This window comes from Nerophis lumbriciformis, linkage group LG20 (genome assembly GCF_033978685.3).
Source record: "Nerophis lumbriciformis linkage group LG20, RoL_Nlum_v2.1, whole genome shotgun sequence".
Lineage (NCBI taxonomy): Eukaryota > Metazoa > Chordata > Actinopteri > Syngnathiformes > Syngnathidae > Nerophis > Nerophis lumbriciformis.
The window spans coordinates 38609030-38625536 of NC_084567.2; the positions used below are offsets into that span (position 1 = coordinate 38609030).

Below are 16507 nucleotides of genomic sequence, written 5' to 3' on the forward strand. Positions count from 1 at the left end.
AGGGAAAGCCTGTGATTCCCGAATAGGCTGAAAAGTTTGAAGTTGGAACGGTTTGAATCGGATAAAAACAATGTTTTGTCCACCAAACGTTTTATGCTGTGCGTGAACTTTGTTGATGTTATTGACTTGTTGGAGTGCTAATCAGGCATATTTGGTCAGTGCATGACTGCAAGCTAATCAATGCTAACATGCTATAAATAAGCTAGCTGTATGTACATATTGCATCATTATGCCTCATTTGTAGGTATATTTGAGCTCAATTAATATCCTTTACTTGTATCCTCTTTGTATATAATTTAGTTTTGTATGTGTCATGACACATTATCTGTATGTAATATTGGCTGCATTTCTGATAGTTGTGTGCCATGTTGTTCCAGACCACAGCAAACAAAGATTGTAATAAATATATTAAAAGAAGACAGCCTGCCGTTTCCTTTAACTTGGACACACACATCTTTACCTTTGGCCATTTAAAGCCAGTCATTTCCAGGAGTAATCTCACCTTCTGAGTAGCCTAATGGTTTCTAATGTTGTAAAAATGTGTAGAATAAAAACTAAATTTCAACATTTCTGTCAACAAAGATTTGCTCCAGCCTGCAACACATTCATTTTGATAGTAGGCTATTATAGCTAATATAGACACTTACGTCATGTGTTGCCTTCATTATAACATTTATATACGGCATTTATTTTTTTAATTTTGTATTTTTGGTCCAATATGGCTCTTTCAACGTTTTGGGTTGCCGACCCCTGATCTAGACAAACCTTTTGTTTCGATCTTTTTTGTATTCAATTCTTATTGAAAACCTATAAATGTACATTATGCCATTTAAACATATATATATATATATATATATATATATATATATATATATATATATATGTGTGGGAAAAAAATCACAAGACTATTTCATCTCTACAGGCCTGTTTCATGAGGGGGGGTACCCTCAATCATCAGGAGATTTTAATGGGAGCATTCGCATACCATGGTTTATATAGGGCACAGAGTGGGTGGGTACAGGCGCGCGTAGGGGCGTGGTGATTGGCTCATGTGTTACCTAGGAGGTGTTTCCGTCTATGGCGGCATGCTGTTACAATTTCGCTGCGCTTGTTGAGGGATGACAGGTCTGGACGGTAAATAATAAACAGTTTCTCTTTCAAGCATAGGTTGCATCTTTTATTACCACTATTGTAAGGTGTGCTGGATGCAAGGATTTGCCATGTTATTGAATATTCAACATTATTGTCTTTGAGGTCCCAAATGTGTTTTTGGGACCTCAAAGACAATAATGTTGAATATTCAATAACATGGCAAATTCTTGCATCCAGCACACCTTTTGTCATTATTGTCTTTGAGGTCCCAAATGTGTTTTTGGGACCTCAAAGACAATCATGTTGAATATTCAATAACATGGCAAATTCTTGCATCCAGCACACCTTACAATAGTGGTAATAAAAGATGCAACCTATGCTTGAAAGAGAAACTGTTTATTATTTACCGTCCAGACCTGTCATCCCTCAACAAGCGCAGCGAAATTGTAACAACATGCCGCCATAGACGGAAACACCTCCTAGGTAACACATGAGCCAATCACCACGCCCCTACACCAGCCTGTACCCACCCACTCTGTGCCCTATATAAACCATGGTATGCGAATGCTCCCATTAAAATCTCCTGATGATTGAGGGTACCCCCCCTCATGAAACAGGCCTGTAGAGATGAAATAGTCTTGTGATTTTTTTCCCACACATACATATATTGCGCTCTACTACGGTATCGAGCACTATTTTTTGGATAACCTTATTAAGACATATATATATATATATATATATATATAACTAGCATATATTCAGCCACTTTTGTCTCCCTATTTCTATCCATCTATTATTATCTCGTAATACCTTTGGCGACGTTCCATTTGGAGACTGTATTTGTCGACTGCCCCCGCCTGACCCGCTTCCCGCTCGGTTTCATGTGAGCTGGTGAGGTTTGTCGACAAACGACACAGTGACGAGCGTCCATTAGCAGGCTCCATGCTCCCTCGGCCGCTGCTTGCAAAACTACTGTAGTTGCTCTCGCCCTCAGGAACGCCCTCGTAGACGTCTGCGTCCAACTCCTGGGCTTCTGGATTATTGTCTGGCTCGAAACAGCCGGAATATTCCTTGGTGCCCTCTAAGTAACCCATTGCCTTTTGCATGGCTTCCTGGTAGGCAGCTGGCCATTTGGCAACATTCGAAAAAACAGAGGCTTTTCTTCTTGTCTTGTGGTCGTCTAGAAGGATGGGATTCTGTACGGGCCTCGGTGGACTCCTCCTGGGGGGCGAATGATAGGTACTTTGGATGTTTGTAGAATATTTGCTGGTGTATGAGCCCTGGTGGTCTGTGCATAAAGGTTCTGGATGACGAGGGCGGGGAACTGAGAGCTTTTCTTGGCTTAGAGATTCTATCCACGCATCAGGGGTTAGGAAAGCTGTTTCCTGTTGTCTTCTGGAGTCTAAACTTTGTTGCTTGGTGTCCCAAGGTTTAGACCCTTGGCTTACAACTCTACGTAGCTCTGGCTTTGAGGATTTATCGCAGTAATGGAAACTTGTGCTCCTCCTCATTTCTTCAAACTGACCTCTGCGAGGCAGAGATGAGGCGATTGAGGCGGCTCGTGCAGGCTCGGTCGCGTCGTTGAACTCTGGCTCGTCCACACTCATCTCAATACCTACATCCCGCTCAGTTGGCTCCGGGAATTCTTCCTCCTCTTCTCTGTTTAGTCTCCTCGCCTCAGGGGAAAGTACATGTGTCTGCATTTCTAAGGAGGAGGATGCAAGGAAATTATCATAGCCCTGTGGTAATTCCTGTACTCTTTCATGGCTCTGTGTTGGAGAGAGATGTGGAGGAGGTAATCCGCCTTTGAAAGAATGGTCTGCTCCCTCACATACGAGTGGGATCTGTCCGGTTGAGGAAGGAGTGGGATGTTGGTTACCGCGATTTAAATAAAACGGATTTGGAGGAATGGAAGGACTGAAAGAGGTCTCGTGAACAGACGATGACAAGCAAGGACTTGCAAAACTCTCTCTGTATCTTGGAGGGTGTCTGGATGGCAAGGTGCTGCTCTTAAATTCCCCAACAGACGCATAACCATCATTATCTCCCTTCTCTGATTCCGGCTTCCCTATGTCCGTTTCGCCATAAGAGACTCTGTACAGCGAGTATTTCTCCAGTTCCCTCGCCAGCTCCTCCCTCTCCTGAGCCAATTTCAAGCAGCGACTGAGGTTTCCCTTCTCTCGCTCGTGTTCCATCTGGAGAACCAGAGCGCTGGCTGTTGTCGAAGGCTGGCAGAGGCCTGAGCGGATATGTGGCAGCACTGGGAATGTTGGCGATAGCGCTCTTTTGTGAAAAACACTGGCCAAACTACTGTTTGAGCACATGCTGTTCAGGTCGGCAAAGCCATTGTATATTCCTTTGTGATCAACGACATCAGAGGCTTGCCTCGCGTTGGTTTCAGCTCGTTTGAAAGGCGGGAGATCCACCGAAAGAACGAACGGTGGATTTGTACGGTCTTGCTGCTCTAAGGATAATGATCCAGGTGTGTTATATTTCAGACTTTTCTTGCCGTCCGTGTCGAACGGAAGCATGACAAAGCGCCCATCCGGACCTCTTGAGATCATCTCAACCGAAGGGGTGACGGGACGAGACGATTTAGAACATTTGAAACGATCCAGGCTCCTCGCGTGGTTCGAGTACAACTGCTGCTTGTGATTGCGAATCTCGTTGTTGAAGGAGGAGCAATCTGCCTGCGAGGAGGAGGAAGAAATAGTAGAGGAAGTGGTGGGTCGGGGGACACCGGCTGGAAGTAGGCTTTTCTTCAACACACTGTCTGGACTGCTGGAGACTGGCATCTTTCTACGAGTGTGAGCAGGGATGAGAGGTGGGGAAAACAATTGTTAGAAAAGGTGCAGGTGTTAGATATATACTGAGAAAATAACAGGAAGCATGAGAGAACAGAGTTAGTAACAGCAATAATTGGGGAAAAAATAGGGATGTCCAATATGGGCTTTCTTATCGATATCCAGTATCAAACAATACTGATGTACAGTCCAGGCCAAAAGTTTGGACACACCTTCTCATTCAATACGTTTTCTTTATTTTCATGACTATTCACATTGTCATCGGTGGTCACTCGAAGCGAGTATGACAATCCTCCTGGTAGGGGGGTATCCCTTTATGGAGGATGCCTGTGCGTGACTTTGTTTAACATGGGGAGACTGGTGCACAGACAGTCACCACACAATCAGGGTCCAGTGGCATGGAGTCCAAGACGACTGGGGACCCTTTTCTGCTGCAGCCTTCATCCGCCATCCAGCCGTTGTGCCGCTCCATAGGGTTAGCAATCATCCTCCGCCTGTTCCACCGTTGAGGTCTTGGGTTGTTATTTCCCCATAACTGGGCCCATATGGCCCAAATTCGTTGTGGTGGTTCTTACATTTACCGTCTTCCGCCTGCTCCGCCGTTGAGGTCTTCACCGTATCCCTGGCTAGGGGGCAGTCAGGTACTAGGCCTTTGCCAAGGGCCACCTGGGGTAACAGTAGTAAAGGGGTTAACCTCCTAGTGCCCCAAGACCCCTTAGAGGAGCCTCCACTGCCGGATGCACTTTAACGTCATGCCCAGGACACAATTGACATTGTAGATTGTCACTGAAGGCATCAAAACTATGCATGAACACATGTGGAGTTATGTACTTAACAAAAAACAGGTGAAATAACTGAAAACTTCTAGTTTCTTCAAAAAAGCCACCCTTTGCTCTGATTACTTTTTCGCACACTCTTGGCATTCTCTCGATGAGCTTCAAGAGGTATTGATTGATTGATTGAAACTTGTATTAGTAGATTGCATAGTACAGTACCTATTCCGTACAATTGACCACTAAATGGTAACACCCCAATACGTTTTTCAACTTGTTTAAGTCGGGGTTCACGTTAATCAATTCATGGTAGTCACCTGAAATGGTTTTTTCACTTCACAGGTGTGCTTAAAGCTCATGGAGAGAATCCCGAGAGTGTGCAAAGCAGTGATCAGAGCAACGGGTGGCTATTTTGAAGAAACTAGAATAGAAAACATGTTTTCAGTTATTTTCACCTTGTTTTGTTAACTCTATTGATGCCTTCAGTGACAATCTACAATGTAAATAGTCATGAAAATAAAGACAATTGAATGAGAAGGTGTGTCCAAACTTTTGGCCTGTACACATTATAATTTTGTGTGTTAGCTCATGATAGTCATTTGACTTGATTAACCAGAGCCCTGCAATCATTAGGGCCCGCATGGCCCATTGCATAAGGACTCCCTTTGGGAGTCCTTATGCAATGGGACATAAGGACCTATTGAATTTGTAAGGTTTTATTCTTTATTATTATTCTTCCGCACTTTGCAGCTTTGCGCTGTAATTTGACCCCCTTAACATACTTCAAAACTCACCAAATTTAACACACACATCAGGACCTCCAAAAATTGCCTTTTAAGGAAAAAAACGAACCCCAAAATTCAAAATTGCGCTCTAGCGCCCCCTAGAAAGAAAACTGCCTCTAACTCCCAGTAGGAATGTCATAGAGACATGAAACCTATATGTAGGTCTCACTTAGACCTACCTTTCCTTAATTAATTTCCTCGGGCAAAAATCTACAGGAAGTTGGCAATTCCCCCTTCAAGACAAAAAAGTACTAAAAACAGTGACTTTTGCCTCTTTGAGCTGTATTTTGACCCCCTTAACATGCTTCAAAACTCACCAAACTGAACGCACACATCAGGACTGGCAAAAATTGCGATCTAATAAAAAACCTAACCCCAAATCTCAAAATTGTGCTCTACCGCAATTTTTTAATAAAACGCAGAAAAAAACTGCTCCTCGGAAGAAAAAAAATGACAAAACTGCCTGTAACTCCCACTGGGAAGGTCGGAGAGACATGAAACAAAAACCTCTATGTAGGTCTCACTTAGAACTGCATTTCATAAATTGACAACCCCCAGCAAAAATCAACAGGAAGTTTGCTATTCCCCCTTCAAAACAAAATTTTTGTAAAAACCGGTCACCTTTTTGTAAAAACCGGTCACATTATCTCCTCTGAGCGCGTTTGTTGTTTCAGCTTCAAACTAACACAGGAGAGAGATTGAACCCTTCTGATTAAAAGTTGGCGAAAGAGTTTTGATACGTGCTCCGGTTTTGATTTTATGACCCTTCAAAGAACCGCTGCGCTGATGCTGCTGCGCTGCTGTTTTTTTAAGATGGCTGCTTAAAAGCAGGATGCACCAGCGTGCCCACACAATGCAGACTAGGTAGGTACACTAGACAAAAGTATTGGGACACTTACGACTATCACTGGACAAAAGTATTGGGACACTTAAGCCGAAAACTGGACAAAAGTATTGGGACACTTGGGACTACAACTTGACAAAAGTATTGGGACACTTACGACTAAAAGTAGACAACAGTATTGGGAAACTTAGGACTACCACTGGACAAAAGTATTGGGACACTTACACTGGACAAAAGTATTGGGACACTTGGGACTAAAACTTGACAAAAGTATTGGGACACTTAGGACTAGTTACAATTGTATTTTATAATCCAAAGGGCAAACTTAGAAACAATTCCGCCCAGTTTGATACTGCATCGGTTTTGAGAAAAACAAAATATATTATTCTATAACACATTTTTAGGCCAATACCGGCCGGTAATATCGAATAGCCGAAAATATCAGACATCCCTACAAAAAGGGTACGAAAATAGACAACACATTTTGAACTTTTGAAACCATTTTCCAGAGAGCAGAAGGGGAGGAAAAGGTAAGTGTGACTTGTGTAAAGGACACCATTAAAGGGCAGAGTACTTACATTGATGGGGAGCACTTATAGATGGCAGGTGGGGGTTCTGGAAGGGAGGGGGGAGGGGCAACATGGTGTCTAGCTTATTACAGGGTTTAATCAAATTGACCAGGTATTCAAAAACATGTTATCCTAGTACACACGTGTCAAACTCAAGGCCCTGGAAAGCCTGGAAATAATATGTATCAATAAAGTACTGTAACTTTTCTTACTAAATGTATTCTTTCTTTCTATTTTGGGAGGGAAAAAAAATATATGTACTCCATGTAATTGCAAATTATGTTAACTTAAATATTGTCTAATTATGCAAAAATATATTATCAAACCATTTAAAAAATATATATAAATAAATACTAATAATAATGATTTCAAAGCAAGTTATGCATCAAACTGCGCAATGTAAAAGTAGCAATAGATTTAATGGTAACATTGTGAAATTGATTGTGGTTTTTACAGCATTTTTCTCTAAATGAAAAAAACAGTACTTTTATTCGAATAATTGTTTCTAAGTTATCACAAAAACTTTGTGTTACATTGAGTGCCCGGCAAGAAGACAAAAGCTGTTTTTGAAACCTACCAAGAAGAAGGCCAGTAAAACTCCACTGTGTAAGGGGGATGGACCCTCCCTGACCACAGCTGCTTCCAAAGGACAAAGGTGGCAAACAGTTCACAGAAAAGGTTGTAAACAGTTCACAGAAACGGTCAGTTCAAAAAAGAGTTCGGAAAACAGTTCAAAAAGAGGTCCATAAAACGTAAAATAGTTCAAAAAGGAGGTTCAAAAAGAAGTCGTCTGGAAATTGGGCAGATCCTGCTTTCTCTCCACTTTGGGTTAGAACAATATCTTTCTGTTGATTACCATACATGAAAGAAAACAGAAAACCCGTCATGTTACATTGAGTGCCCGGCAAGAAGACAAAAGCTGTTTTTGAAACCTACCAAATAGAAGGCTCGTAAAACTCCACTGTGTAAGGGGGAAAGCCACATGACGGGTTTTCTGTTTTCTTTCATGTATGGTAATCAACAGAAAGATATTGTTCTAACCCAAGGACTTCAAAGCGGAGAGAAGGCAGGATCTGCCCAATTTCCAGACGACCTCTTTTTGAACCTCCTTTTTGAACTATTTTATGGACCTCTTTTTGAACTGTTTTCCAAACTCTTTTTTGAACTGACCGTTTCTGTGAACTGTTTACGACCTTTTCTGTGAACTGTTTGCCACCTTTGTCCTTTGGAAGCAGCTGTGGCCATGTGGTCGGGGAGGGTCCAAAATAAAAGAAGGAGGCGTGCAATCTTTTGGCAGAACGTAATAACAACTGTCCAAGGGTACAGATGTGCACGTTTCTCCTTCACTGAACCACATTGAATTCTGTCTCTGTTTGATTCTTTGCTTCTTGTCTTGTTTAATAGATGTCATCAGTGTTTGAACCTGACAACTTTTTTTTTTTACTGTAATAAACTGTGGTGCTGTTTTGGCATGTACAGTAATACACCGAAACATTTGCAGGGAAAAAACAAATGTAAATTTTACAGTAAAATTCTGGCAACTGAGCTGCTCTTTTTCACCATAAAAACAGCAGTACAGTTTTTCCATTTACAGTAATATACACTACATTTTGAGGTGAAATTATTGCAAATTACCACATTTTTTTTTTTACATTTTAGTTTTTAAAAATCTTCTAATAAAATGCATTTTAAAAAATGGTGTAATAATAGTATTCACTGTTAGAAGCGGCCCTCTGTGGCCAAACATAACTGCGACGTGGCCCTCAGTGAAGTATAACTGGAGTAACTGGAATAAATCTATTTTAGTGAGGTTTAATTTATAAAACTGCGTGTTTTAACTACTTTTGAAGAAACTATCCTATTTATGTTCTTCATCAGTGAGTGCCTGCTTAGTGTCAGACAAGGCGATGGTTTACCGTTCGTCTTCCGGCGGCATAGATTCCTTCTGTGGCTGATGAGGCAGGATCTGCCCAATTTCCAGACGACCTCTTTTTGAACCTCCTTTTTGAACTATTTTACGTTTTATGGACCTCTTTTTGAACTGTTTTCCGAACTCTTTTTTGAACTGACCATTTCTGTGAACTGTTTACGACCTTTTCTGTGAACTGTTTGCCACCTTTGTCCTTTGGAAGCAGCTGTGGCCATGTGGTCGGGGAGGGTCCAAAATAAAAGAAGGAGGCGTGCAATCATTTGACTGACCAAGTATACAGATGTGCACGTTTCTCCTCACTGAACCACATTGAATTCTGTCTCTGTTTCATTCTTTGCTTCTTGTCTTGTTTACTAGATGTCATCAGTGTTTGAATCTGACAACTTTTTTTACTTTAATAAACTGTGGTGCCTTTTTGGGATTTACAGCAATACACCGACAAATGTACAGTTGTTGATTTGCAGTGAAAGAAAAAAAAAAATTGCAGTTTTTTTTATTTACAGTAAAAAAAACTAATGTAAATTTTACAGTAAAATTCTGGCAACTGAGCTGCTTTTTTTCACCATAAAAACAGCAGTACAGTTTTTCCATTTACAGTAATATACACTACGTTTTGAGGTGAAATTATTGCAAATTACCACATTTTTTTTTACATTTTAGTTTTTTAAAATCTTCTAATAAAATGCATTTTAAAAAATGGTGTAATAATAGTATTCACTGTTAGAAGCGGCCCTCTGGGGCCAAACATAACTGCGATGTGGCCCTCAGTGAAGTATAACTGGAGTAACTGGAATAAATCTATTTTAGTGAGGTTTAATTTATAAAACTGCGTGTTTTAACTACTTTTGAAGAAACTATCCTATTTATGTTCTTCATCAGTGAGTGCCTGCTTAGTGTCAGACAAGGCGATGGTTTACCGTTCGTCTTCCGGCGGCGTAGATTCCTTCTGTGGCTGATGAGGCAGGATCTGCCCAATTTCCAGACGACCTCTTTTTGAACCTCCTTTTTGAACTATTTTACGTTTTATGGACCTCTTTTTGAACTGTTTTCCGAACTCTTTTTTGAACTGACCATTTCTGTGAACTGTTTGCCACCTTTGTCCTTTGGAAGCAGCCTTGGCCATGTGGTCGGGGGGAGGGTCCAAAATAAAAGAAGGAGGCGTGCAATCTTTTGGCAGAACGTAATAACACTGTCCAAGGGTACAGATGTGCACATTTCTCCTTCACTGAACCACATTGAATTCTGTCTCTGTTTGATTCTTTGCTTCTTGTCTTGTTTAATAGATGTCATCAGTGTTTGAACCTGACAACTTTTTTTTTACTGTAATAAACTGTGGTGCCGTTTTGGCATTTACAGTAATACACCGAAACATTTGCAGTGAAAAAACAAATGTAAATTTTACAGTAAAATTCTGGCAACTGAGCTGCTTTTTTTCACCATAAAAACAGCAGTACAGTTTTTCCATTTACAGTAATATACACTACATTTTGAGGTGAAATTATTGCAAATTACCACATTTTTTTTTACATTTTAGTTTTTTAAAAATCTTCTAATAAAATGCATTTAAAAAAATGGTGTAATAATAGTATTCACTGTTAGAAGCGGCCCTCTGGGGCCAAACATAACTGCGACGTGGCCCTCAGTGAAGTATAACTGGAGTAACTGGAATAAATCTATTTTAGTGAGGTTTAATTTATAAAACTGCGTGTTTTAACTACTTTTGAAGAAACTATCCTATTTATGTTCTTCATCAGTGAGTGCCTGCTTAGTGTCAGACAAGGCGGTGGTTTACCGTTCGTCTTCCGGCGGCGTAGATTCCTTCTGTGGCTGATGAGGCAGGATCTGCCCAATTTCCAGACGACCTCTTTTTGAACCTCCTTTTTGAACTATTTTACGTTTTATGGACCTCTTTTTGAACTGTTTTCCGAACTCTTTTTTGAACTGACCGTTTCTGTGAACTGTTTACAACCTTTTCTGTGAACTGTTTGCCACCTTTGTCCTTTGGAAGCAGCTGTGGCCATGTGGTCGGGGAGGGTCCAAAATACAAGAAGGAGGCGTGCAATCTTTTGGCAGAACGTAATAACACTGTCCAAGGGTACAGATGTGCACGTTTCTCCTTCACTGAACCACATTGAATTCTGTCTCTGTTTCATTCTTTGCTTCTTGTCTTGTTTAATAGATGTCATCAGTGTTTGAACCTGACAACTTTTTTTTTTTACTGTAATAAACTGTGGTGCCGTTTTGGCATTTACAGTAATACACCGAAACATTTGCAGTGAAAGAGAAAAACTGTAAATTTGCAGTTTTTTTTATTCACAGTAAAAAAACAAATGTACATTTTACAGTACAATTCTGGCAACTGAGCTGCTTTTTTTCCACCATAAAAACAGCAGTACAGTTTTTCCATTTACAGTAATATACACTACATTTTGAGGTGAAATTATTGCAAATTACCACTTTTTTTTTTTAACATTTTAGTTTTTAAAAATCTTCTAATAAAATGCATTTTAAAAAATGGTGTAATAATAGTATTCACTGTTAGAAGCGGCCCTCTGGGGCCAAACATAACTGCGATGTGGCCCTCAGTGAAAACCACCTCTGTCCTAGTAGAACTGAAGTAACTGGAATAAATTCATTTTAGTGAAGTTTAATTTATAAAACTGCGTGTTTTAACTACTTTTGAAGAAACTATCCTATTTATGATGTTCTTCATCAGTGAGTGCCTGCTTAGTGTCAGACGAGGCGGTGGTTTACCGTTCGTCTTCCGGCGGCGTAGATTCCTTCTGTGGCTGATGAGGCAGGCGGACCCCAACAGCAAGACCAGCGCCAAACACATGAAACCAACCCCACCAAGAATGCCGGCCAATAAGGGTTCAGGAGACTCCAGCAGTCTGGATGTCAAAGGGTACATCGCCATACCTGTCACAATATTCACCAGAGATCAATTACATGAGATTCAAAACAGCGAATCTGGACTGCAATCACTTCAAACTAACATTGCAATGCAGTTGAGAAATCCATCCTTAAAAAAATCGTATTGGTCCGTCAAATTTAACAAATTGATGCATGTGTAATCATGTTTTGTCTTAGTCATGTTTTGTTTAGTTATTGGACTCTTTAGTTTCTGGCTTTTCACTCCCTTGTCTTGTTTCCATGATTACCCAATAGTTTCACCTGTTCCACGTTTGGACTCGTTGTGCACTCTTGTTTATCACCATAGCAACCCATTCGTTTTCACCTGTCACGTCACGCACCTGTTTCACGTTTTGAGTCACGCACCTGTTTTCGTTAATCATGTCTGTAGTATTTAAGTTCATTGTTTTCAGTTTGTCTTTCTGGTGACATCCCCACATTTATGCTCTGCACATTTCTGACTCTTTTTTTCATGTCCATGGTTCACGCTGCTCCTTTTTGTCCATGCCAAGTAAGTTTTGTTTATTATTGCCACAGTTAGTGTTTTTTTTTTTGTTGTTCATAGTTTTTGCCTTTGTGCAAGTGTTTGGTTTCATAGTTTGTTCTCCGCCATTGTGCGCGCCTTTTGTTTACTTCCTTGTTTTGTATTTATAGTGTTTAAATAAAAATGTACCTGCATTCCCGTCTCGCCCGAGCCAACTTTCCGTTGCCTTCGAGAAAAACTAAACCCCAGGACCAAGTCATGACACATGTCATTCATTTAAAAAATAAATCATGTATAAACTCAGTTTATACCCCAATTTATTTTGAGCACACATGCTCGTTTACCTCAACAAGGGATGGTTACCGAGAAAAGACCTGGGCAAATCAAGGCCCAGGGGCCACATTCGGCCCGTTAAGCTTTTCAATCTGGCCCGCCGGACATTCCCAAATAATTTTTTTTAGATTTTTAAGATGGAAAGTGTAGCCGCCATTATGATGTGCAGTGATGTTTTCTACACTGCAAAAACTGAAATCTAAGTTCCGTATTTTTCGGACTATAAGTCGCAGTTTTTTTTCATAGTTTGGCCGAGCTCCAGTACGATTTATATATGTTTTTTTCCTTCTTTATTAAGCATTTTCGGCAGGTGCGACTTATACTTCGGTGCGACTTATACTCCGAAAAATACGGTAAGATGAAATATCTCAAATAAGGGTGATATTTGATTATTTTCTGTCTTATAAGATAATTCTTCTCTCTAAGCAGATTTTATGTTAGAGTGTTTTACTTGTTTTAAGTGTTTTGGTCCTAAATGATCTCAGTAAGATATTACAGCTTGTTGGTGAGATGTGATGACCTATATCATACTTGCCAACCTTGAGACCTCCGATTTCGGGAGGTGGGGGGAGGGGGGTGGGGATGGGCGGGGTCGGGGTGGGACGGGGGCGTGGCTGGGGCGTGGTTGGGGGCGTGGCTAAAAGGGGAGGAGTATATTTACAGCTAGAATTCACCAAGTCAAGTATTTCAGATATATATACATAAGAAATACTTGACGTTCAGTGAATTCTAGCTATATATATATATATATATATATATATATATTTATATATATATATATATATATATATATATATATATTTATTTATTTTATTATATGTATATATATATATATATATACATATATATATATATATATTTATTTTATTATATGTATATATATATATATATATATATATATATACGTATATATATCTATTTTATTATATATATATATATATATATATATATATAAAATAAATACTTGAATTTCAGTGTTCATTTATTTACACATATACACAAACATAACACTCATCTATCTACTCATTGTTGAGTTAAGGGTTGAATTGTCCATCCTTGTTCTATTCTCTGTCACTATTTTTCTAACCATGCTGAACACCCTCTCTGATGCTGCATTGATGTGTGGCACGCACAAAAGTGCTTTCATCAAATGCTCTAGATGGCAGTATTGTCCTGTTTAAGAGTGTCACAACATTGCTGTTTACGGCAGACAAACTGCTTTACGGTAGACAAAAACGTGACTGCTGTTGTTGTGTGTTGTTGCCGCGCTGGGAGGACGTTAATGAAACTGCCTAACAATAAACCCATGAGGACCTGAGTCTGCCTGAATTTCGGGAGATTTTTGGGAGAAAATTTGTCCCGGGAGGTTTTCGGGAGAGGCGCTGAATTTCGGGAGTCTCCCGGAAAATCCGGGAGGGTTGGCAAAAACATGCTTGAAACTAGAATATCAAGTGTTGCAAAGCTGTGTCGTCAACACTCACAAGTATAAAACTAATTTTTTAAAGTAATCATTTCTTATTTCAAGCATGTAAAAAAAAAAATCATGATTTTGACACAATTGTGTCTCATAATTAAAACAGATGACAGCCAAATGGACTTTACTGTTTTATTTTCAATGAAACAACAGAAAATATGTACTCATATAGTAGTACAGTTGTTATTAGTGAGAAAATACGTATTTGAAGTTATTTTTGGGTTCATTGAGGTTAGCTAATTGTACTTGTTTTGGAAAGTCTTGACAAGCCACATTTTCTTGTTCTATTGGCAGATAATTTTGCTTAGTTCAAGTAAAATACCCCTCATTTTTGTATTTTTTTTTTTCTTGTTTTTGAACACAAATACTGTTTTTCTATTTACAGTAATATGTTGAACAAACAACCTTTAATTTTACAGTAAGATTCTGGCAACTAAGCTGCCAGTATTTTAATGTTAAATAACTGTGGAAACCATTTTAAAATGGTAAATAAAATTTGGGTACTGTTTTCCATCTACTGTAATATAATTAATATTTTCACTTAAAAAAAAAGTAAAAAAATCTTTTAAAAAATGCATCAAATTTGTCATCTTTTGTGCATTTTGGAATTGAAGTTAAGTCTCACCATTGAGGTCCACAAATATGTTGCAGATTTACATTAACAAGATTAACCAAACAAGATGATGTAGCATAAATTAAAAAAATATTTGTCTAAGGAAGGATGGGTTTGTCTTTTTTTTTTAAAATTTAAAATTTAAAAAAAAAAAAATTTTTTTACAAAAATTAAAAAAAAAATTAAAAAAACTTGAAAAAAATTTAGAAATTTAAAAAAAAATGTTTTAGGTTAAAACATAATTTTCAAGGTAAAAAATGATTTTCAAGGTAAAAAAAAATTTTCAAGGTAAATTTTTTTTTTCAAGGTTAAAAATGATTTTCAAGGTAAACAAATGATTTTCAAGGTAAAAAAAATGTTCAAGGTAATTTTTTTTTTTCAAGGTAAAATTTTTTTTTTCAAGGTAAAAAATGATTTTCAAGGTACAAAAAAATTTTCAAGGTAAAATGTTTTTTTCAAGGTAAAAAATGATTTTCAAATTTTTTAAATTTTTTTAAAGTTTTTAAATGTTTTTATTTTTTTTTAATTTGTAAAACATTTTTAAACATTTTTAAAATTTTTTAAATTTTTTAAAACAATTTAAAACAATTTAAAACAATTTAAAACAATTTAAAACAATTTAAAACAATTTTAAAGTTTTTTAATTTTTTTAAACAATTTTAACAATTAACATTTTTTTTAGGGTTAGGGTTAGGGCTAGGGTTAAGATTAGGGTTAGGGTAACATTTTTTTTTAAAAGTTTAAAAAAAAGTAAAAAAAAAAGTTAAAAAAAAAAGTTTAAAAAAAGTTTTAAAAAGTTAAAAAAAAAGTAAAAAATATTTAAAAAATTTAAAAATATTAAAAAAATTAAAAAAAAAAAAAAATCTGTAGATTTTGCAACAATTTTTTATGTGAAATATACAGATGTTTTTTTTTACAGTGTACTTACATTTTTATATATATATATATATACATATATATATATATATATATATATATATATATATATATATATATATTTTATAATAAAATGCATAGGCAAATTCGTAAATTATTTACTGATGGCAGCCAGTTTGACATCCCTGAATTAAGGACACTTATGTATGTCTAACTTGTGTGCTGTTGTGTGCTTAGCTGTTGTTTAGGTTCTATCTCCTAGTAGCACATACTTGCCAACCCTCCCGGATTTTCCGGGAGACTCCCGAAATTCAGCGCCTCTCCCGAAAACCTCCCGGGACAAATTTTCTCCCGAAAATCTCCCGAAATTAGAAAAAAAATATTTCCCACAATATAAACAGCGTGCCCGCCCAATCACGTTATAACTGTAGAATGATCGAGGGCGAGTTCTTGGTTTCTTATGTGGGTTTATTGTTAGGCGGTTTCATTAACGTCCTCCCAGCGCGGCAACAACACACAACAACAGCAGTCACGTTTTCGTCTACCGTAAAGGAGTTCGTCTGCCGTAAACAGCAATGTTTCTGACACTCTTAAACAGGACAATACTGCCATCTAGTGCATTTGATGAAGGCTCTTTTGTGCGTGCCACACAGCAATGCATCATCAGAGAGGGTGTTCAGCATGGTTCGAAAAAATAGTGACAGAGAATAGAACAAGGATGGACAATTCAACCCTTAACTCAACAATGAGTAGGATGAGTGTTATGTGTGTGTATATGTGTAAATAAATGAACACTGAAATTCAAGTATTTATTTTATATATATACTTAATCGAAATGCAAGAAAATATCATAGTTGTGTGCCTATGGGAGGATATTTAGATGTTACCTGGCAGTAAACGGGCAGCACGGGTGCACGTATTGTTACTTGTATCGGACATTTTAGATGGAAGCCTGCATTATCCGATGTTTGTTTGTTTTTGTTGCTACAGGATCAGGACATGCCTACTTCTAACATC

The 16507-nt window shown here is 38.1% G+C and overlaps 1 protein-coding gene across 3 annotated transcripts in view; it reads right to left on the reverse strand.

The window, feature by feature from the left end:
* The window catches only part of igsf9a (immunoglobulin superfamily, member 9a), a 228671-nt gene that overhangs the window by 18511 nt on the left and 193653 nt on the right, over nucleotides 1–16507 (reverse strand). For all 3 annotated transcript variants that reach the window (XM_061980875.2, XM_061980874.2, XM_061980872.2), the window contains exons 18-20: nucleotides 11552–11716; nucleotides 6877–6913; nucleotides 1903–3891 (exon numbers count right to left, since the gene is read on the reverse strand). In XM_061980875.2, coding sequence (XP_061836859.2) covers nucleotides 1903–3891; nucleotides 6877–6913; nucleotides 11552–11716 — 2191 coding nt within the window. The remainder of the gene's footprint in view (nucleotides 1–1902; nucleotides 3892–6876; nucleotides 6914–11551; nucleotides 11717–16507) is intronic.